This window comes from Schistocerca americana, chromosome X (assembly GCF_021461395.2).
Source record: "Schistocerca americana isolate TAMUIC-IGC-003095 chromosome X, iqSchAmer2.1, whole genome shotgun sequence".
NCBI lineage: Eukaryota > Metazoa > Arthropoda > Insecta > Orthoptera > Acrididae > Schistocerca > Schistocerca americana.
Window position 1 is genome coordinate 730,190,473 of NC_060130.1, and position 25,338 is coordinate 730,215,810.

A 25,338-nucleotide genomic window follows, 5' to 3' on the forward strand; every position below is an offset into this window, starting at 1 on the left:
CATCTAACTGGTGTATTTTCCCTAGTTGGCAAATACTTTTGTGTTCCTTCAGCCATGTGTTCTTGAATAGCATGCTCTGCTACAGCCGATTTGTCTGTTTTCCCTAGTCGGCAAATACTTTTGTGTTCCTTTTGCCATGTCTTCATTCTACTCTCGGTTGTTCCAATATAAACTTTAACACATGTATACAGAATTCTATATACGTCACATGCTGACAGAGGAGAACATTTACCCTTTACAGATCAGAGGGCTTGACCTATTTTCTTTGTTGGTCTAAAAACCAGTCTAATGTCATGTTTCTTTAAAATTTCCAATCTGATCTGCTACATTTTTAATGTGTTTCATGCTTGTCCTTTAGCTTTCCATTATTTTGTCATAGAATTCTGTTTTCTTCTTTCCCCGAGTAGCCATTATTCTTGAAAGCCTGCTTCATATATGTTAATTTGGTGTCTAGGTATTCCAGCATGCAAATCCTTTTGGCTCTATCAACAACACTTTTAATGACATTCTTCTTTTGTTGTAGATGGTGATATGAGTTCTCCTGTAAATCCCTTCCATCAGTCTGTCTCATAACTAAAAGGTCCAAGAAAGGTATTTTGTTGTCATTTTCTATTTCCAGAATTCATCCAAACCTTTATTACCATGTGACCAGACCACGAATGTATTATCCACAAACCGATACCATCGAGATTGTTTTTTATTTGCATTTTATAAAGCTGGCTTCAAATTTCTCCATATAGAAATTAACTATCGCGTGACCTAATCTGTTACCAATTGCTACACCATCAAGTTGCTCATAAAACTCACCATTGCATTGGAACTAACTATAAGTAAGACAATGTCTGAAAAGAGCAGACAAATCTGCTGGAAAAATATCCATTATAAGAATCATAATTGCATTAATTGGGATCATAGTGAATAAAGCCTCTATGTCAAAACTTGCAAGACTATCTGCCACTATTAGCCTTTCAATTTTCTCTATAAAATGATGCAAGTCTTACATATATCAGTCAGTTTTCTCAATGTATGGCTGTAAATGAGTAGCCAGATATCTTGCTATTTCATACATCAAGAATTGATAGCACTAACGATGGGTCTCAGAGGAAGATCAGTTTTATGAATTTTGGGAAGTAGATTACTTTATCAGGCTTTACCTACCTTTTTAAATAAAACCGCCTTTTTTGCTGCAACTTAATTTATTTTTCTCAGAAGCATTTCATCTTTTTCTTACTCTAAGGCATCTCCATTGGAATCTAGAATGATACAGTTTTGTTATCTTTAGATTATCAAACAATTCACATAACCTTTTTTATGTAAATAAGTAATTACCTACCATTTGTTGGTATCTGCATTTCCTGTCATCTGGTCTGGAGATTGCACTACCACTTCATTTCTGAAACATAAGCACGATTTTGTATTCCAAAGTTTTTCTTTTACACTGTTTACCACATTTCTCCTCGTCGTTTGTGGTGCAGTATTATTCTTCCGCCACTAGTTATACCTATTTGTTCGAACAATGTGCTTTTAATGACATCAGTATTGTGAGTTCATCATGTATTCCCGCCTGTTTGGTTTATTTACTTGCATGTTGCCAACCTAACGAAGTGCAGTTGAAAACTATCATCTATTAATGGTGTTATATGTTTATATCTGTGTGTGTTTGGGGGTGGGGTGGTGGTGGGGGGGGGGGGGGGAGGAGGGGGGGGGGGTGGTTGGTGGTAGTTTGTGTTGTAGTATGAATGTAATAGCTGTTAGAGTGTGATCGAAAGCTTTGGTGATCAGCTGATTTGAGTTTTGGTTTAAATGTCCTGTGGAGGCGACCGTGGATGAGTGAGTGATTGTCATTCAACAGGGTTTTACTTTTTGCTTTGGTTTTTGGTAAGTGGTAATTTTCTTTTGGGGTTAGAGGTGTAGTTTTTTGTCGATTATAATTATTTTCATGTCTTCTTCTCTAGCGACTGGTGTGTGGTTATGTTCTCTTAGGTGTTTTGCAAATGTGGAGTGGTTTGTCCCATACTTCAAGGTTCTCATGTGTTCTTTGTAACTGACATCAAATGTTCTACCTGTTTTTCCTAAGTAACTGCCATCACAAGTGTGTTCTTTGTAACTGACATCAAATGTTCTTCCTGTGTTTCCTAAGTAACTGCCATCACAAGTGTTACACTGTTGTTGATTATACCTGCTTTCTTGTATATGTCTCTGTTTTTTGTCAGTTTTTGGGTGTATTTTTGTATAGAATTGTCTGTTGTGTATGATGTGCTTGTTCCCTGTTGTTGTTGTGGTTTTTTTTTTTAATGTTGGCTATTTATTTCTGAGTTAGTGCCTGTATGCCATTCTACATCTACATCTATATTTATACTCCGCAAGCCACCCAACGGTGTGTGGCGGAGGGCACTTTATGTGACACTGTCATTACCTCCCTTTCCTGTGCCAGTCGCATATGGTTCGCGGGAAGAACGACTGCCAGAAAGCCTCCGTGCACACTCGAATCTCTCTAATTTTACATTCATGATCTCCTCAGGAGGTAAAAGTAGGGGGAAGCAATATATTCGATACCTCATCCAGAAACGCACCCTCTCGAAACCTGGACAGCAAGCTACACCGTGATGCAGAGCGCCTCTCTTGCAGAGTCTGCCACTTGCATTTGCTAAATATCTCCATAATGCTATCACGCTTACCAAATAACCCTGTGACGAAACACACCACTCTTCTTTGGATCTTCTCTTTCTCCTCTGTCAACCCGACCTGGTACGGGTCCCACACTGATGAGCAATACTCAAGTATAGGTCAAACGAGTGTTTTGTAAGCCACATCATTTGTTGATGGATTACATTTTCTAAGGACTCTCCCAATGAATCTCAACCTGGCACCTGCCTTACCAACAATTAATTTTATATAATCATTCCACTTCAAATCGTTCCGTACGAATACTCCCAGATATTTTACAGAAGTAACTGCTACCAGTGTTTGTTCCGCTATCATATAATCATACAATAAAGGATCATTCTTTCTATATATTCGCAATACATTACATTTGTGTATTTTAAGGGTCAGTTGCCACGCCCTGCACCAAGTGCCTATCCGCTGCAGATCTTCCTGCATTTCGCTGCAATTTTCTATTGCTGCAACTGCTCTGTATACTACAGCATCATCCACAAAAAGCTGCATGGAACTTCCGACTCTATCTACATTGTGTAGCATCTGTTTTCTTTCATATTCTTCTGATTATTCTGTTTAATTGTTATGGTACTGAGTATTTGTGTTTGGTTCTGTTGTATTGTTTGTGGTTTGGTGCTTTCTGCTTTTATTTTACTTTTAATTTTGTTGTTTATCTGTGTGACTATGTTACTATTGTAACCATTGTTTTGTGCTGTCTGCATTATTGTGTCCAGTTAGTTGTGATAGTTTTCTTTGCTGAGTGGCACTGTGTTGAGTCTATGGTGCATGTGTAGAAGTGTTGCTTGCTTGTGTGAGAGCGGGTGGTTTGAGGATTGGAGAATGATAATGTCCATTGCTGTGGGTTTATGGTATATTTCAATCATGTGCATATTTTTTGTTTTTTGATTGTTGTATCCAGAAAGTTAATTTCATTACTCTGTTCTTTTTCAATTGTGAATTTTATGTTTTTATGTACCTTGTTGATATCGGTATGTAGTTTTTCAAATTTTGTTTGTGGTTCGTCTGTTAAGCAAAGGCTGTCATCCATATACCTGAACCAGTATATGTTGTATTCTTTTGCTACCATTTTTGTGAAAATGATCCATTCAATGTGGTTTACAAAAATATTTGCTAAGGCTCCTGGAACTGGGGACCCCATTGGTAATCAATCTTCTTGTAAATCAAATTCATTATTGAACTAGAAGTATTTTTGTTCTATTATGAGTTTTATTAATGTGCATATTTCATTAATCTGTTCGTCAGGAAGTTGACTATAAGTTTTCAGCTTCTTATCTGTGGTGTCTATTGTTTCTGGATACTGGTATGTTGGAATACATGGTTTCTGTATCAAATGAGAGGAGTGTTGCTATGTCTGGGATTTTTATATCTATTATTTGTTATTTAGCTGTGTAGTGTTTTTAATGGTTCTGTCTTCACGTACTTTGAAATTATCAGACAATAATTTTAACATTCATTCTGCAAGCTTGTAAGTTGGGGGATTTTGTGAAATCCAGTATTAGCCTTACAGGAAGATTCGATTTGTATGTATCTTTGGTTGGCTTCAGAGGACAGGTGCAGTGTGATTAATCTGTGTCAGCTTTCTTTTCTCTGTGTTATGCGGTACGACGTTTATATTTTTCAGAGTGTTTCTTATTTTTGTCTGGAATCTGTTTGTTGGGTCTGAATTTAATTTTTAGTGTTATTTTGTAAGATGAATTCATGTAATTTTTCAGTGTATTGTTCTTTGTTTATAAGTACAACTGTGTTCCTCTTGTCTGCTTTTTAAATGATAATATTTTTATTTTGAAGTTTTCTGAGTTTTGCAGATTGAGTTTTTGTTGTTTTGTGTTGTTGTGTTTTCATACTGGTTATTATATTATGAGTTTCTTTTATTTTACTAGTTCTCTGGTTAGGAATGAAAGCAGCAGTGTCAACATTGGATTAACTAGAGAAATAGTAAAAAAAAAAAATACATAATAGAATAACAAGTATGAAAACACAACACAAAAACAACAAAAACACAGAATCTACAAAACTCAGAAAACTTAGGAGAAAACATGAAAATGAAAATGTTATCATTTAAAAACAAGACAAGGGAACATAGTAGTACTTATGGACAAAAAACCATACATTGAAAAAAATACAATTATTTATCTTACAAAATAACATTAAAAATTAAAATCAGACCCAACAAACAGATTCCAGACAAAAGTAAGAAACACTCTGAAAAATATAGACATCATACCGGATAACACAGAGAAAAGAAAGCTGACACAGATTAATCACACTGCACCTGTCCTCTGAAGCCAACCAAAGACGCAAAAACTGAATCTTCCTGTGAGACCAATACTGGATTTCAGAAAATCCCCCACTTACAAGCTTGCAGGATGCATGTTAAAACTACTGTCTGAAAATTTCAAAGTACATGAAGACAAACCATTAAAAATACTACAAAGCTAATACAACAAATAAAAGATATAAAAATCACAGACATAGCAATCTTCCTCTCATTTGGTATAGAAAGCATGTATTCCAACAAATCAGTACCAGAAACAATAGAAATCACAGGTAAGAACCTGAGAACTTATAGTTAACTCCTTAATGAACAGATTAATGAAATATGCACATTAATCAAACTCATAACAGAACAAAAATTACTTCAAATTCAATAACGAATTTTATGTACAAGAAGATGGACTACCAATGGGATCCCAAATTTCAGGAGCGTTAGCAAGTATTTTTGTAAACTATAATGAACAGATCATTTTCACAAAAATAGTAACAAAAGAATACAACATATTATATTCATTCAGGTATATGGATGACAGCCTTTGCTTAATAGATAAACCACAAACAAAAATTGAAATACTAAATACTGACATCAACAAGGTACATAACAAAATTCACAATTGAAAAAGAACAGAATAACAAAATTCACTTTCTGGATATAACACTCAAAAAACAAAAAATAAGCATATGTTTGAAATTTACCATAAAACTGCAGCAACAGACATAATCATTCCCAATCCTCGAACCACCCACTCTCACAAAAGCAAGCAGTACTTCAATACATGCTACATAGACTTACACAGTGCCACTCACCTAAGAAAACTACCAAAAATAACTGGACCTAATAATGCAGATAGCACAAAACAATGATTATAATAGTAACATAGTCACAAAGCTAAATAACAAAATTTAAAGTAAAATAAAAGCAGAAAACACCAAACCACACGTACTCAGAACCATCACAAATAAACAGAATAATCAGAAGAATATGAAAGAAAACACAAGATGGTGCACAATGACATATAAACACAAACTCTCACATAAAATCACCAACATAAAAATACACCCAAAAACTGACAAAAAACAGAGACATGTACCAGAAAGCAGGTGTAATCAACTACAGTGTAACACTTGTGATAGCAGATGCATAGGATAAAACAGGTAGAACATTTGATGTCAGATACAAAGAACAAATGAGAACCTTGAAGTATGGGACAAACCACTCCACATTTGCAGAACACCTAAGAGAACCTAACCACAAACCAACCACTAGAGAAGAAGACATGAAAATAATTAGAATCAACAATAAGAACCACCACCTAACTCCACAAGAAAATTACCACATGCAGAAAACCAAGCAGAAAAGAAAAACCTGTTGAATAATAAAGAACACATGCCAGACAATTTATTGTTTACAGTAATAGATAAAATAATAGAATAACACTCCAAAAGAGGTTTATTATCATAACAACAACTACAACAACAACAACAACAACCACCAACATCCATTCACTCACATGTTCATGAACCCCTCCACATAACATTTAAACCAAAACTCAGATCAGCTGACCACCAAAGCTTTCAGTCACTCTCTAACAGCTATTACATTCCTATTTAACACTCTAAAACTCAAACCACCACATAATGAACCCACAATGTCTATGTTGTGTAAAGCACAGTGTTCGAACAAATAGTTATAACTAGTGGCAAAAAAATAATGGTGCACCACAAAGAAGAAAGAGAAACATGGTGAACAGTGTGAAAGAAAAAGTTCAGAATACAAAGTTGGGCTTCTGTTTTGGAAATGGATAGTGCGACCTCCAGATCAGATGAGAGGAAATTCAGATGCCAACAAACTGTAAATAATTACTTATTTACATAAAAATGTGATGTGAACTGTTTGATAATCTAAAGAGAACAAAACTGTATCGTTCTAGATCCGACTGAAGATCCCTTAGAGTAAGTAAAAGGTGAAATACATCTGGGAAAAATAAGTTGCAACAAGAAAAGGTGATTTTATTTACAAGACAAGTGTTTCTGTGCTTGCTACGGAGGATGGCCACACAAACAATCTTGTTTCCATTCATAAAGAAGAAAAATGAGCTTTATTGAAGATTGGAGCTTTCTGTCATAGAATGAATTTTGGGTAGGCCATCAGCCTGCCAAAATCTTCCTGCGAGACCCATTTTTAGTGCTATCATATCTCCTATGTATGAAGTAGCAAATATCTGGCTACTCATGTACAGCCATATATTGGGAAAACTGACTGATATATAAAAGACTTGCATCATTTTATAGAGAAAATTGAAAGGCTAATAGATATTCTTATAGGTTTTGCATAGTGTCCTTATTAACTATGAGTCCAGTTAATGCAGTTAAAATTTTTGTAATGGATATTTTTCCAAGAGATTTGTCTACTCTTCTCAGACATTGTCTTGCTTCCAGTCAGTTCCAATGTGATGATGAGTTTTATGAGCAACTTGATGGTGTAGTAATGGGTAAACCATTGGGTCTTGCAATAGCTAATTTCTGTATGGAGAAATCCGAAATCAGCTTTAGAAAAAGTCAATAAGAAACAGTCTCGATGGTATCAGTTTATGGGTAACACATTTGTGGTCTGGTCACATGGTAAAAAAGGTTTGGGTGAGTTCTTTGGTTTTCTAAATAATATAACTCCAAAAACCCAGTTCACCATGGAAATAGAAAATGACAACAAAATATCTTTCTTCGGTCTTTTAGTTGTGAGACAGACTGATGGAAGTTTGGAACATAAAGTTTTCGAAAAATTAAGACACATGGATAGAACTCATATCACCATCCACAACAAAAGGGAAGTGCCAATAAAAGTGTTGTTGATAGAGTCAAAAGGATTTGGATGCTGGAATACCTAGACGCCAAATTAATATATGTGAAGCAGGCCTTCAAGAATAATGGCTACTCAGGGAAAGAAGTAAACAGAATTTTACGAACAAATAATGGAAGGCTAAAGGACAAGTGTGAAACACATTAAAAAAGTAATGGGTTCAGATTGGAAAGATTTTACGGAAACATGACATTAGAGTGGCTTTTAGACCAACAAAGAAAATAGGTCAAGCACTATGATCTATAAATTGTGAATGTTCTCCTCTATCAGCATGTGATGTATATAAAATTCTGTATACATGTGGTGAAATTTATATTGGAACAACCAAGAGAAGCATGAGTGCACAGCTAAAGGAACAAAAATAAATAAATAAAGTCTTTGCCAACTGGAGAAAATAGACAAATCGGCCGTAGCATAGCATGCTCCTCAGTCATGAAGTGACAAAGTGAAGTTTTCTGAAACAAAATTTTTATCTATGATGGCGAACTGTTATCCATATCTATGTAAAGAAGCCATTGAAGTATATAAATATAGGGACAATTTTAATAGGAAAGAACAGACCATGAAATTAAGCAGCAAATGGACTGCAGCTTAGCAGAATCACTAAGTGGTTTTTTATCTTTGACAAGGATCATCTCTACTTGTCACATGTAACTGGCCACATCCCATTTTCTACTGTGTATATGTCACTCTCAGACGTCCGACCCATCAGTTGACAAGACTCAATGGAGGAGCAACACCTCTTGAGATGTCCAGTGCAGTTATGGACAGAATATTAGGAACAGAAGAGTTTCGTGGATTACAACCTTATACCCCATGAAGTTCACCAACAGCAGTGTCATCTGGTCATGAAAGCCTTAATTCTATTATTATTGTCCTCTGTTGTTTGAATTATTTAATAATAGAATATTGTAAAAAGGAATGTTGTAATTTGTACTTTGTTGACATTGCCCATGCAGGTAAATTTACGTGTTGTGAGCAGAAAATTTTGAAAAAAAAAATTTTACCTAGATTAAAATAACAACATAGTTCTGCTGTCACTTGCTGCAAAGAAACTAACATAATGGATGATAAGCTGGTGCATCACACAACTAATTATCTGAAATTAAATAAATATTTGTACTTTTATATACAAAAGAAGTGCATCATTACCTGCCTCATGAACGTAGAAAAGGTAGACATGAAATTCATAAGATACATTTTCTTTCAGAATATTATATTGATCCCACAAGAAATAGATAAAAGGTCTTAAGTTTTTTGAAACTTTGCCAGCATGTTTGTTGCACTACAGGTTCAGAGTAATTTAAATTTAAAGTCCTCTTCATTTTAAACTAATGTAGTTCACTTTCATGTACTTTTAAGATCCATGTAGACTAGGTATTGTGGTTTTCTTTCCAAATCATATACTGAGAAGGTGGCTCATGTAGTTTTAAACCCCTGGACCCCTCATTTATGATGAGAGGATTTTGTACCTCATCTGGCGATCCTGACTTACGCTGCCCATGGTCAGCTTCCTGCCCTGTTCTCTCGTGATTGTGTCCTACTGTGTGTGTGTGTGTGTGTGTGTGTGTGTGTGTGTGTGTGTGTGTGTTTTCCATATTGTATCTGACATGTCTTGTATGGTTGTGCCAAATGGTCAGAGAGCAAATAAATAATTAATTAAATAAATTTCACTATCTTATTCCACTTTCTTTATCAGTCATTGGTTGTATGTTAATGGTACGTTTTGCCAATAGTACAAGCCATTTAAGATATATGAGTGAATGGTTTGCATTGAATTACCATAAAAGAGGTCCTTGAAAGTATTCCATCATTCGTGCTTCTTGTTGCTCCTGCGATGTGTTCATCCAGAGGTACTCCATAAGTTGATCATCAGATTGTTTCCACCATTCATAACCTCTTCATTTTTGCAGAGGATCCTTTTGTCCTCTCAAACTGTATTTCCTGATATGTTCGTCCTCCTGTATTCATTTCTGGTTATGTCTGTTCTCAAGGAGCTGCCTATTCTCTGTAGTTGATTGTCTAGTTGACTTTCTGTCTTATCTCTTGTCATACCATATCAGCTGCTGTGTATTAGGAAAAATGCAGTGGTAACAAGTTTCTGTTGTAAGATTCACCAGGGAAAGTTTGACATGCACTGCTGGGTGAAAATCACCTCCGTACTTCACCTTGCATTATGGTTAACAGCCATAGGTGTCCATATTGCATTTGTAGACTTATAAAGTCATCTATCCACCTACCACTAAGTTATTTCAAATTTTGCATCTCTTCGAATCTAGCAAATAACTTTCTTCATCCATCTACTATGAATTTGCCTCCCTACATGTTTTATGTGACTCTCTCATTTTCATTACGATCACAATTATTGTTTTCCGTTTCAGTCTAATTCCTAAATTATTTGTGATTGTTTACCTGTTTCTGCTAATAGTTCTCATCTTGCATTTCTCCATTTTCACTAAACATTCCTCCATTTCGACTTTTTTTGCATGAAAAGTTTGTCGTGTCACTGCTATAAGTCAAAACTGGTAACATTTACTGATTGTTAATGTTACTTTTCAGACAAGGGGAAAGTTTTGCTTTGAAAATGCTATACAATTTATCAAAAGCATTTCACGCAGTTTTTACTCTTTTGTTTATTTCTTTCGCTGTCTATTCTGCTGTTGATCTTCAGCTTCACTAAATGTAAATGAGACATCCAGGGATCATGAATTTAGTATTGAAAATTGCGGGGGTGGGGGGGGTGAATACAATAAGCAGATTCAGAAGGATGTAACTTGCAGAGATGAAAAGGCTTGCACAGGATAGGGTAGTGCATCAAACCAGTCTTCAGACTGAAAACCACCACAACAAAAGCAGTGTTTCACTAGTAATTGAAGTAGTTATGGAGTCCAAACCATGTTCATTCAGAATTTGGTAGAGACTAAAGGGCTACTGAGTTATACACATTTTTAAAATCTATGAAGGTGCAAACTACTTTCTTATTGTAATTTTTTTATGTCTGAGAGTTAGTTTCAAGACTAAAATCCATTCTGTGCAAGATCCATTTGGTCCGATGCCCGTTTTGCATTCTTGTCATCTTGCTTGGTCCGAGAAACACTGATATGCCAGCCAGTTATGTGGTTGAATTTTGATAGGTTGACTTGCTAATAGCAGTGGTTAACACTTAATAAATTAATTTTCTGTTACTTAGTTTGGATCTATGGAATTAATTATGTATGTAATCTAATCCTACCTACATCATTAAAACCATAGTCCTTTCTAAAGTTGATACTGAGTAGTTTCTCAGCTTACATATGCCTCAATCTGTTTTGATTATTATTCGTGTAATTGCATATGTCTGTTGTTCTAGGTGCACAAAAAGGCTGTTTTACCTTTGAAGATGGGCAACACAGAGTATATGGAAAAATACAGATATCCTGTTCCTGCTGAAGCAGCTGTGTATATGGAGAAACCAGTGACATCTGTTTGTAAGGTTTGTACAATGGTCAATACAAATTTTTCTTTCTTCAAGTGATCTTCTAAATGTTTTATGCCTTATGGTGTCCGTCCCTGGTAGCTGAGTGGTCAGTGCGACAGCCTGTCAATCCTAAGGGCCCGGGTTCGATTCCCGGCTGGGTCGGAGATTTTCTCCGCTCAGTTGTGTTGTCCTAATCATCATCATTTCATCCCCATCGATGCGCAAGTCGCTGAAGTGGCGTCAAATCGAAAGACTTGCACCAGACGAGCGGTCTACCCGATGGGAGGCCCTCGTCACACGCCATCATCATCATCATCATCATCATCATCATCATCATCATGCCTTATGGTTTGCTTTAAGGTATCCATAGTGGTAGAGAAAATAAGGGCAATATTCCCCACAGGTGGACTGATGGATTATGATGACACCCAAGCTATCAAGAGAGCCAGGGTGGCCAGCCCGTTTGAGAAATACTTGACAGTTAACAGTAACAAAACCACATCATGTGTTAATTTATTTATTTATAGCTATTGAGGAAAAAGAAGAAACTTTGAAAAATTATATCCATTCTACATCAGTAAAGCTTTGCAAGGTCATGTGACCAACCAGAGCCATTAAGTTGCTCAAGTAGACAGGCTAAGTGGTAATGCGCTTGGTGAGTACCTGATCATCAGCATTGAAATGAAATTACATCTACATCTATACTCCGCGAGCCACCTTACGGTGTGTGGCGGAGGGTACTTATTGTACCACTATCTGATCCCCCCTTCCCTGTTCCATTCACGAATTGTGCGTGGGAAGAACGACTGCTTGTAAGTCTCCGTATTTGCTCTAATTTCTCGGATCTTTTCGTTGTGATCATTACGCGAGATATATGTGGGCGGTAGTAATATGTTGCCCATCTCTTCCCGGAATGTGCTCTCTCGTAATTTCGATAATAAACCTCTCCGTATTGCGTAACGCCTTTCTTGAAGTGTCCGCCACTGGAGCTTGTTCAGCATCTCCGTAACGCTCTCGCACTGACTAAATGTCCCCATGACGAATCGCGCTGCTTTTCGCTGGATCATGTCTATCTCTTCTATTAATCCAACCTGGTAAGGGTCCCATACTGATGAGCAATACTCAAGAATCGGACGAACAAGCGTTTTGTAAGCTACTTCTTTCGTCGATGAGTCACATTTTCTTAGAATTCTTCCTATGAATCTCAACCTGGCGCCTGCTTTTCCCACTATTTGTTTTATGTGATCATTCCACTTCAGATCGCTCCGGATAGTAACTCCTAAGTATTTTACGGTCGTTACCGCTTCCAATGATTTACCACCTATGGCATAATCGTACTGGAATGGATTTCTGCCCCTATGTATGCGCATTATATTACATTTATCTACGTTTAGGGAAAGCTGCCAGCTGTCGCACCATGCATTAATCCTCTGCAGGTCCTCCTGGAGTACGTACGAGTCTTCTGATGTTGCTACTTTCTTGTAGACAACCGTGTCATCTGCAAATAGCCTCACGGAGCTACCGATGTTGTCAACTAAGTCATTTATGTATATTGTAAACAATAAAGGTCCTATCACGCTTCCCTGCGGTACTCCCGAAATTACCTCTACATCTGCAGATTTTGAACCGTTAAGAATGACATGTTGTGTTCTTTCTTCTAGGAAATCCTGAATCCAATCACAAACCTGGTCCGATATTCCGTAAGCTCGTATTTTTTTCACTAAACGTAAGTGCGGAACCGTATCAAATGCCTTCCTGAAGTCCAGGAATACGGCATCAATCTGCTCGCCAGTGTCTACGGCACTGTGAATTTCTTGGGCAAATAGGGCGAGCTGAGTTTCACATGATCTCTGTTTGCGGAATCCATGTTGGTTATGATGAAGGAGATTTGTATTATCTAAGAACGTCATAATACGAGAACACAAAACATGTTCCATTATTCTACAACAGATTGACGTAAGCGAAATAGGCCTATAATTATTCGCATCTGATTTATGACCCTTCTTGAAAATGGGAACGACCTGCGCTTTCTTCCAGTCGCTAGGTACTTTACGTTCTTCCAGCGATCTACGATAAATTGCTGATAGAAAGGGGGCAAGTTCTTTAGCATAATCACTGTAGAATCTTAAGGGTATCTCGTCTGGTCCGGATGCTTTTCCGCTACTAAGTGATAGCAGTTGTTTTTCAATTCCGATATCGTTTATTTCAATATTTTGCATTTTGGCGTCCGTGCGACGGCTGAAGTCAGGGACCGTGTTACAATTTTCCGCAGTGAAACAGTTTCGGAACACTGAATTCAGTATTTCTGCCTTTCTTCGGTCGTCCTCTGTTTCGGTGCCATCGTGGTCAACGAGTGACTGAATAGGGGATTTAGATCCGCTTACCGATTTTACATATGACCAAAACTTTTTAGGGTTCTTGTTTAGATTGTTTGCCAATGTTTTATGTTCAAATTTGTTGAATGCTTCTCTCATTGCTCTCTTTACGCTCTTTTTCGCTTCGTTCAGCTTTTCCTTATCAGCTATGATTCGACTACTCTTAAACCTATGATGAAGCTTTCTTTGTTTCCGTAGTACCTTTCGTACACAATTGTTATACCACGGTGGATCTTTCCCCTCGCTTTGGACCTTAGTCGGTACGAACTTATCTAAGGCGTACTGGACGATGTTTCTGAATTTTTTCCATTTTTGTTCCACATCCTCTTCCTCAGAAATGAACGTTTGATGGTGGTCACTCAGATATTCTGCGATTTGTGCCCTATCACTCTTGTTAAGCAAATATATTTTCCTTCCTTTCTTGGCATTTCTTATTACACTTGTAGTCATTGATGCAACCACTGACTTATGATCACTGATACCCTCTTCTGCATTCACGGAGTCGAAAAGTTCCGGTCTATTTGTTGCTATGAGGTCTAAAACGTTAGCTTCACGAGTTGGTTCTCTAACTATCTGCTCGAAGTAATTCTCGGACAAGACAGTCAGGATAATGTCACAAGAGTCTCTGTCCCTGGCTCCAGTTCTGATTGTGTGACTATCCCGTTCTATACCTGGTAGATTGAAGTCTCCCCCTATTACAATAGTATGATCACGAAACTTCTTCACGACGTTCTGCAGGTTCTCTCTGAGGCGCTCAACTACTACGGTTGCTGATGCAGGTGGTCTATAGAAGCATCCGACTATCATATCTGACCCACCTTTGATACTTAACTTAACCCAGATTATTTCACATTCGCATTCGCTAATAACTTCACTGGATATTATTGAATTCTTTACTGCTATAAATACTCCTCCACCATTGGCGTTTATCCTATCCTTGCGGTATATATTCCATTCTGTGTCTAGGATTTCGTTACTGTTCACTTCCGGTTTTAACCAACTTTCCGTTCCTAATACTATATGCGCACTATTTCCTTCAATAAGAGATACTAATTCAGGAACCTTGCCCTGGATACTCCTGCAGTTTACCAATATTACGTTAACTTTTCCTGTTTTTGGTCTCTGAGGACGGACGTTCTTTATCAATGATGATAATGTCCTCTCTGGTAAGCCGTCAGGTATTTTATCGTTTCGCCCAAGGGGGGGTCCCTCTAACCTAAAAAACCCCCGTGTGCACGCCACACGTACTCTGCTACCCTAGTAGCTGCTTCCGGTGTGTAGTGCACGCCTGACCTGTCTAGGGGGGCCCTACAGTTCTCCACCCAATAACGGAGGTCGATGAATTTGCAACCATTATAGTCGCAGAGTCGTCTGAGCCTCTGGTTTAGACCCTCCACACGGCTCCAAACCAGAGGACCGCGATCGACTCTGGGCACTATGCTGCAGATATTAAGCTCAGCTTGCACTCCGCGTGCGATGCTGGTTGTCTTCACCAAATCAGCCAGCCGCCGGAAGGAACCAAGGATGGCCTCAGAACCCAAGCGGCAGGCGTCATTCGTTCCGACATGTGCTACTATCTGCAGCCGGTCACACCCAGTGCGTTCAATAGCTGCCGGAAGGGCCTCCTCCACATTACGGACGAGACCCCCCGGCAAGCACACCGAGTGCACACTGGCATTCTTCCCCGACCTACCCGCTATTTTCCTAAGGGGCTCCATAACCCGCCTAACGTTGGAGCTCCCTATAACTAATAGGCCCGCCCTCTGTGACTGTCGGGACCTTGCCGGAGAATCGGCCACTGGCCCAACAGGCGAGGCATCCTGTGGTGGCTCGGAAACGATGTCATCACCACTAGGAAGCACCCCGTACCTGTTGGAAAGGGGTAAGGCAGCTGCCACGTGGCCAGATCCCACCTTCGCCTTTCGGCCAGGCACGCGCGAGCCCACCACTGTCCGCCATTCACCCTGGAGTGATGGCTGACCGGTAAGATGCTCACTGCCGGAAGACGCAGCGACATCAGGGGTTCCATGTGATTCCAAGGCCACCGAAGTAGGCATAGGTCTCACCACAGTTGCCCCAACGCCACTACGAGCCGACGCCTGCGCCTCAAGCTCGATGAGCCTAACAGACAAAGCCTCCACCTGCCCCCGAAGAGTGGCCAATTCTCCTTGCGTCCGCTCACAACAACCACAGTCCCTACACATGACTATGTTTACCCTACTCTATACGGTGACAAATTCCCAAGATAATCTTCTGATGAGCTACTCTGATAATCAAGAAACACTCACTGAAATACGAGACGCGAAAACTACGCTAGGTTTTCCCAGAAAAACTATTTAAAAGCTAAGCGCAGCAAATAAGTACAAAAACGCTTTATACAAACAGTACTCGCTGCTGCTGGTGCTCTCGCTCTGGCTGTCACAAGACAACTGCTGATTCAAGTGACTAGTGGCTAACGACCGCGAAACAAACAAAAGACGGTTTTAGGGCGCTTTCTGTTCTAAACGATCAAGAAAACACTAAGAAATCTAACACGAAAACTACGTAAAGTTTTATCAAGAACTGTTAGTTACTATGCAGAGCAGATAAACACAAATAGAATCCCTTCCTTAGTGGAAGGTCGTAAACAAAATGCAAAATAAACGCTTTATACAAACAGTACTCGCTGCTGCTGGTGCTCTCGCTCTGGCTGTCACAAGATTATTGTATGACATTGTTGGCTAGGAGACCCCATCTAGTGTTGATTGTCCACCTAATGCAAATCTTTTTATATGACCCCACTTTGGTGACTTGCATGTTGTTGTTGTTGATGATGATGATGATGATGATGATGATGATGATTACAACACAACACAATACCCAATTTTCCGATGCAGCTGGAAATCAAAACCAGGCCTCCCATATTGCAACCAGCCATGCTGATCACTCAACTAAGGAGGCAGACACCAGCATTGAATTACAGAGAGAGTGTTTTCAGCTGCAGTGACACTATATACTTGTCTACAAATGAGCTTTTGCAGTTATTAATATCATGAATAAGGTAATGGAGGACTCAAAAAGATAACAGATTTCAAAATAATCTTTACTACTTTACCCCAACTTTCAGAGTACATGTGTACTGGCTTCATTCTCCTGAATTTCTGACCTTACACCCCCACCCCCCATACTGTTTTAAGTGTCAAGGATTTGGCTTTGTGTCAGATGAGATTTTCCTCCACTTTAACCAGCTAATAAATGTACAGCTCCATCTACACGTGTCAATAGCTATAATAGCCACCCTGCATGGAATCAAGAGTGCTCAGTATTTATTGATAAGAGAGAAAACATGCCATACTAAGTTGAAAAAGGCATTTAAGGCAGTACAGCATCTTACCTACGTAAAACTTTCACCTCAGTAGCAAAACAGTCAATTCTGAAGACCTCCATTGGTAAACAGACTATAACAAGTACTGGTGGCACAAGCACCTGCAACTGTAAGTTCAGTTACCAGACCACACCAAAGGACAGACAAACATAAACAAGTAACACTTAATGGTCAGAAGATTTGGCTGTTGTTTATGCATGACTGGAAGCCAAAGGGAAGGAAAACACTGTGATGCAGAATACAGCTGCAAACTGTCATCAAAAGGTAAACAACTGAAAAAAAAACAGCAACAAGCCTAAAAGAACAGCTCTTAACCCTAGGACGCCCAAACCTTTTTTTCTAACTTGGGTGCCTAAGGGGGGGTTCGGCGAACCCACGGGTATTAAATAAGTTTACTGACGAAAAATTACAACTTTCAAAATGGTTTATGTATTTTAACTAAGGCATCAGTTTATAAATGTTGTTAATTGTTATAAATATTGGATTGAGTGAATAAAAAATTGACATATTACAATACAAAACACAGATGTGTTCATATACAAATGACTGCTCTGAGTCCTCAACTGCAAGGCAAGAGACACACTTCACAATTTTTTCTGAATGTGTGTTACACACATGTTTATGACTCTGTCCACAATATTGTTTTCATCTACTTAGATTGTTGTACTTCTGGTTCTTTGTTTTAGCTTCTCTTACACAAATATGGCACTGACCTTTCCCTACAGGAGGCTGACGTGCTTCTGTTGTCACTTCTTTGATTTTTTTGTAGAATACTGCCCATTGCTTGAACAATTTGGTTAGATAACCCTCTTGCATTGGCACTTCTTTCTTCTACCTGCAATTTCACTAGTTCCGGTGCCCTCTAAACAAGCTGAGCATCTCATCAATGGTGAGGTGGACCCCTGGTTTATACAGTAGTGGAAACCTATCATTCACTTTGTTGAAAACATCACAGATTGCTGTGAACTTTGCCTCCCTTCTTAGCTGGCGGGTACTTTTGTCATCAAACCTTACGATTGCAATAAGTTCCTTGAAACGTTCTCTTGCCATAAACTGGCTGACCCATTAGGTCTGACAAAAGATTGTGTACACTGACAGAATTGTCCTTATTTGCCCCCATAAGTATCAGGAATCCTATAAAGGCATACAATTCTTTCTCATCAGTCAAAGTAACATTTCGCCTAACTGCCTCTTCATTTGAATGTTTTACTATAACATCCATGATGTCAGGTGTAAGAAGTAACTTCAAGGCTTCTCCAGGCGAGTGGCAAACACCAGCTGGAGTTACTCCTGCCTGCTCTCTTACTATATTAGCAACAGACCTCCGAGGAATTCTAGGCTTTGTGGTTACGTACCTTCTTCCAGACTTGGCCACAATGACATCCTGATGGTCACTGCCTGAAGCTGCACTATCTTCATCTTCTCTAACATCCACATCACTTTCCCGATCTGAATCATACTCCATAACACCATCCTCATATTCACTTTCACTCACCGAGTCAGAATCTTCATCTAAAATTTCATTCAGAACTCTTTCTAAAGGCGAGTCACGTATTCTTTTAGTCATTTCTAAGTCTGGGTGTGAACAGAAGGGAACTGCACTAACTCACTGCAAGTTTAGAAGATAAATAACAGCTGACTGACATCAACAATCACTTCTTCTCAAAGTAAACTGATTGTTGTGAATATCAAGAATACCAACCAACAAGAAACTAACATGCATTGTTGTAGAGATGAGAAATATGAAATACTACTAAGGGAAATTTTCTATAGCATGGAAGCCTAAGGGGGGGTTTGTTGGACCCATAATAAGTTTGTTTATTTTTCTTTCAAAGCAGGAATTTTCTATCAAATATATTGACACTAATGTTTCATAAAATAGCCAACAGACAATAACTCAAAGGGAATATGTAGTATGAAAGTTACTTGGGAAAAAGCAGGGGACATAAAAAATTGTGGGTTCAACGAACCCCCCCTTAGGCGTCCTAGGGTTAAGCCATCTGACTGTGTTTCTCTTGTAGGCCCTGACAATTCACAAGAGAATTCATCAAATAATGAAATGGAGTATGAAATTGTCTTCCAAGAACCAGCAGGCCACAGAGTGGAACAATCATTGTTGGTTCCAGATTGCTGCTATGACTCTTGTCAGCCTGAATTGAAATTAGAAGAAAAGGGCCAAGGGGAAGGTTATTCCCCGTGGCACTGACCACCACCACAACAACCACCACACCACAACCACCGCTACCACCACCACCACCACCACCACCACCACCACTCAGTTCACCCGATTCAAGACTTATGTTTGTAGGTGCTGTACCATTGCAACTCGTGGAGAAATGTGGATTCGGGATATGACGTACCATTCCTGTACCTGTATACCTCCTCATCTCTCTCCACGATACCCATGGAATTGTAATGGATATTAGAACCACCTCTTTGTACTGCAACAGTTATTGTAATCCTACTTGGCAGTCTGTGTAATCCTTCTAGAAACACAGTTAGTAGCCATCATTACCCTAGCCTCAATCACTAGAACACCTATTGCAGAAATGGTGCCAACTCCAAGAAGGCACCAGTTGATGTCTGTATGCTCATCTGCAGTTAAGTTTGTAATGAATAAGAACCTCTTCATACAGCTTTAGAAGTGATAGCTGAGCATATTTGGATGACCACTGATGTCATCTTCTGTAATATTTACATACCTCCTGAAAGGTAAAAATGTATGCTGGGGAGATCAACTTGATGCAGCAACTCCCCACACCCTTTGTCCTGTTTGGGGATCTCAACATGCAGAATCCCTAGTGAGGGGGAGGGGGGGGGGAGGGAGGGAGGGAGTATCACACCACCTGAAAGAGGTATCCCGATAGAGCAACTGCTTACTGATTGTGACCTGTGTTATTTCAATGATAGAATCTGTACTCATTTTTGTACAGCTCACGGCATGTTCTCTACCATTGACATCACAGTTTGCTCTTCCAACCTTGTTTCCATGATGTAATGATCCATGAACAGCAATTGCTGCAACAGCAACAACTTTTGACTGGTCCTGTTGCTTCAGGCACCATTCATGACACTGGCAACCCCACTGGACACTTCAGAATGTGAACTAGAAGATCTGTATCTCCAATGTCATCTTTGCTGCCTCCTCATTAGGAATTATCCACAATGTCCTCAGGGATGTCAGTGTTGCGATTGTCTGTGCTGCGGAAACAGCTGTTCCCCATTCCACAGCCCCTAGTTGCCACTGGCCTGTCCCATGATGATCTGAAGGAATTGTAGTGACAGTTCTTTCTTCAGACTTTTGGCCAACAATAGACCACATATAACTCAAGGCTCCTTGACTTTCCTTTGCCTCTTTTCCCAGAACCTCTTCATTCTTTCATATCTTTTCTTTATCACCTCCTGAGAAATGTAATTTATGGACGTCCTTTTTAGTGGTTTCTCTTCGAATGATTTTATGCTGGTGACTTCGTTTCTTAATTATTCTCTGTTTTGGCAGTTTCTTGTGCATTTGATTTGACCATTTCTATCCACTTAGAGGTGGGCGTTAATGATGTGATGTAATTGAAGTGGTGTGTGGTTTTTTTTTTTTTTTTTTTTTTTTTTTTTTTTTTTTTTTTTTTTTTTTTAAAAAAAAAAGATGCGTGCTAGGTGTCCATAAAATTTTAAACGTCATTTCTGCATTGTGCCTGTGATGTTTTCATGTTCTTAAACAGTACGAGTGATGCTCCTTGATGACCACTTTCATAAACTTTAAGCAGATGTGTGCAAGGGCTCATTTTAATTTAGCACAGGAAGAAAAAAATGCAGGGGGACACTATTACTCCTCTTTGGGAATGCATGCCTCTTCCTCCCAGACGAGGCCAATCTACATGCTCTAATAGGCAACCAGTAGCTGACAACCATTCCTGGCGTCTTATTTAATGGTACTGATTCTACCGACCTGTCTGCAATCAAAAAACATTTGTAACCCACATTACAGTGGCATAATTGTCTACTTCTTGTCCTACCACCTTCCAAACAAGTGAAGGAACAGCACCCCCCCCCCCCCTCCCTCCCCCAACCATCAGGGACCTCCATCTCCACTTCTTCTGCTTCTCTCACTAGGACGGGGTCTCTTGGGTCTCTGCCTTCCCAGGTTCCTACTAGTGGCAAACTAGACACCTGGCAGTGGCTGAAGAAGCCCCAGGTAGCTGGTCGTAGGGCTTCGCGGTTCTCTTCAGTCCCAGAGACTGAATCAAAGAAGCCCTTCCAGCTAGAGCACCACAAGGAACAGCGCGAGAAATCAAAACCAAAGACCCCTAAGACAAAGGAAATTGCGGAGGCATCCCCACCACTGTCGTTACCTACCAGCTCTGCGTCTGAGGATGAGGTGGAGAACCTGGTGTCCGCTGTGGACCTTGATCTCACCGGTTCCTCAGACATGATGGATGTTGCTCCCATATGTACTCAGTCAGTGGCAGCAGGTGACCCAGTGGTGTAATCTGCTTCCTCGGTCCCTTCACACCTTTTTCGGCCATGGACAATGCCATTCTCCAGTGGAATTGGAGCAGTTTTTTCCACCACCTTGCTGAGCTCTGACAACTTCTCAGCCTTCACCCTTTCTTCTGCATTGCTCTTCAGGAAACTTGGTTACTGGCGATGTGAACCCCTGCCCTTCGTGGCTATCGAGGTTATTATAAGAACTGGGAAGCTTATGAGAGGGTATCTGGTGGCGTCTGTATCGAAGTCCTTAACTCTCTTTACATCGAGTGTGTCCCTCTTTACACACCTTTAGAGGCTGTCGCTGTTCAGGTGTGGACGCCTCAGGCTGTTACTGTCTGCAGTCTCTATCTTCCACTGGATGGTGATGTCCCGCAGCATGTCCTGGCTGCACTTATAGCCCAATTGCCGCCACCTTTTCTGTTACTGTGTGACTTCAACACCCATAACCCTCTGTGGGGTGGATCAGTGGCAACAGGCAGAGGCACTGTCATTGAGCAAGTGTTGGCACAGCTCGACGTTTCCCTCTTAAATAATGGTGCCTTCACACATTTCAGTGTGGTGCGTGGCACGTACTCAGCTTTACCATCAGTCCAATGGAGTGTGCATGATGACTTGTGTGGTAGTGACCACTTCCTGATCTTTCTGTCACTGCCCCAGCATCACTCTTCTGAGCACCTCCGCATATGGACTTTGAATAGGGCTGACTGGGACTCGTTTGCCTCCACTGCAACCATTGAGCCTCTTTCCCATGACGCCATTGATGTGGTGGTTCACTCGATCACCACCAGCATCGTTACTGCTGCAGGATCTGCAATTCCCTGTTCTTACGGGTCCCCTTGGTAGAGGACTGTGCCTTGGCGGTCACTTGAGATCGCTGAGGTGATTAGAGATCGCAGGTGGGCCCTCCAATGTCATAAGCGGCGTCAATCATTGGAACAACTCACCGCCCTGTGCTCGAGCCCGCTGCCTCATTCGCCGATGCGAGCAGGAGTGCTGGAAAAGGTATGTCTCCACCATTGGCCTCTGTACCTCTCCATCACAGGTTTGGGCCAAGATTCGGTGCCTCTATGGCTATCACACCTCCATCAGCGTGCCTGCGCTTTCACTGAATGGAGCAGTCTGTACTGACTCCGACACGATTGCAAACTGCTTAGCAGAGCATTTTGCTCAGAGTTCCGCTTCTGCGAATTACCCGCTGGCCTTCCGCCCAGTGAAAGAGTGGTTGGAACGTCAGAGTTTTTCACTCCACACTCGCCATCCTGAATCGTACAACACTCTGTTCAGTGAGTGGGAATTCCAAAGTGCCCTGGCGGCTTGCCCTGATACGGCTACCGGGCCAGATTGCGTCCACTGCCAGATGCTCAATCATCTCTTGGAGGACAGCCAGTGACACCTCCTAGACCTTTCCAACCGTATCTGGGTTGAGGGTGACGACGGGACGTTAAACACTAACCACCACCACATGGGTTGAGGGTGAGTTCCTGTCGCAATGACGGGAAAGCATCGTAATCCTTGTGTTGAAATCTGGCAAGAACCCACTGGAGGTGGACAGCTACTGCCCCATTAACCTCACCAATGTTCTTTGCAAGTTGCTCGAACACATGGTGAGCCAGAGGTTGAGTTGGATACTTGAGTCTCGGGGCCTTCTGGCTCCGTCTCATGGGCTGTAGTGCATTGCTTCCAGTTTTCAGCTGCCAAGACCTGCATTATGCATTTCTGCCGGCTTCACACTGTTCACCCTGAGCCATGGCTTTATCTTGATGGCGTACCTCTTGCTGTGGTGGAGATGCATCGGTTTTTGGGATTGGTGTTTGATACCCAGTTGTCTTGGCTCCCTCATATTCGACAGATTAAACAAATGTGCCGGCGGCATCTTAACGTTCTTCGTTGCTTGAGTCACACCAACTGGGGTGCTGATCGGTGTACCGTTCTACGGCCGCACCATGCGTTAATCCAGTCCCGTGTAGATTATGGTAGCCTGGCGTATGGTTCAGCATCTCCTTCCGCATTGTGGTTGCTGGACCCCATCCTTCACAGTGGGATCTGACTCACCACTGGAGCTTTCCACACAAGCCCTGTCACCAGCATACTTGTGGAGGCTGGTATCCCTCCATTGCAGTTCCGGTGCCAACAATTACTGGCCGCTTATGCTACACGCGTTTGTAGCTTGCCCGAGCATCTCAGTTACCATCTGCTGTTCCCCAACTCAGTCGTCCATCTTCCAGATTGATGGCCCCATTTGGGGAGTACGATCGCGGTTCGCATCTGGGCTCTCCTCTCTGGGCTTGAGATTTGCCCTCTCCCACCTGTTTTCCAGGCCCATATACGTCTACCCCCGTGGTGTGTGCTCCACCCATACCTTCGGCTCGATTTGGCACAGGGCCCGAAGGACTCAGTCCCTCCTGAGGCCCTCTGGCATCACTTTCTTTCACTCCTTGTTGCATTTCAAGGCTCTGACGTGGTCTATACTGACAGTTCGATGGTTGCTGGTCGTGTTGGTTATGCTCCTACTCTAAGAGATCATTCTGAATGATGCTCATTGCTGGCTGGCTCCAGTGTTTTCACTGCCCAGCTGGTCGTCATCTCTCGCACCCTAGAGTATATACACTCCTGCCCAGGTGAGTCCTTCGTTATCTGTAGTGACTCCCTGAGTGGTTTACGAGCTGTGGACCAGTGTTTCCCTCGCCCTCTTATGGTGATGGCTATCCAGGAGTCCCTCCACACTCTTGCCCATTGCGGCTGCTCCGTGGTCTTTGTGTGGACCCCGGGTCATGTCGGCGTCCTGGGAAATGAATGTGTTGACATGCTGGCCCAACAGGCTGTCAGTGCCCCAGTCCTGGAGGTCGGCCTATTGGAGTGCAATTTTCAGTCAGTTTTGCGGTAGAAGGTCCTTGGTACCTGGGGTGATGAATGGCGCACCCTGCCTTCACCCAACAAACTTCGGGCCATCAAGGAGACTACCGCTGTGTGGCACTCCTCCTTGTGGGTCTCTCGCAAGGACTCTGTTGTACTCTGCCGGGTGCACATTGGCCACACCTGGATGACACATGGGTTTTTATTGCGCCGCTAGGACCCACCTCTCTGTTGTTGTGGTTCGGCTTTGACGGTGGTCCACATTTTGTTGGACTGCCCGCTTTTAACTCCGCTCCGGCAGACGGGCTGCCTAATATGCTTCCTGCACTTTTATCAGATGACATTGCAATGGCAGACTTAGTTTTGAGTTTTATTCGTGCAGGCGATTTTTATCGCTTGATCTAAGTGTTTGTCCTTTTTTTGTGTTGAGTCTGGCCTTTGACTGACGGTTTTAGATTGTGGTTTTTAGTGTGTCACTTGGTGGTTGGCTTTTCCTTTTTGTTTTCATGGTCGGCCAACCACTGTCACACTCTGTGTGATTTTAATTCCTTTTGGCTGGTCTCTGTCTGTGTCTTTCTTGTCCTGTGTCATCCCTTGTAATCTCCGTTGTTTGTTTTTATTCTTTGTGGGTGTTTAAAGTTCGTGGAAAAAGGGACCGATGGCCCTTGTAATCTGGTCCCTTCAATCCCACAAACCAACCAACCTTGTGAGCTGATGTGTAAAATAAGCTGTATTTGCATCTTCCAAAAGTTGTTCTAGCTATTTTAACCTCTTCGTTGATGTGGTCTTCACAAATTTCCAACAATCTTCATTGAACCACAGCTTACTTCTTCATTTTGGATGGCAAACAAGCTTGTCATTTGCTCTCACTGACACTGCATTCCATAAAACCAACATCGTACATTCCACATTGTTAGGATCCTCTGATATTGAGGTTTATCTTGAGAGTGCGCTCTTACTTCTGCACCTTCCAATTTATCCTTGTCAAAGCAGG

General features: G+C 41.1%; 1 protein-coding gene across 6 annotated transcripts in view; it reads left to right on the top strand.

The window, feature by feature from the left end:
• Positions 1-25,338, top strand: part of LOC124554848 — a 142,045-nt gene that overhangs the window by 20,029 nt on the left and 96,678 nt on the right. For all 6 annotated transcript variants that reach the window (XM_047128516.1, XM_047128513.1, XM_047128511.1 and 3 more), the window contains one exon: positions 11,160-11,282. In XM_047128516.1, coding sequence (XP_046984472.1) covers positions 11,160-11,282 — 123 coding nt within the window. The remainder of the gene's footprint in view (positions 1-11,159; positions 11,283-25,338) is intronic.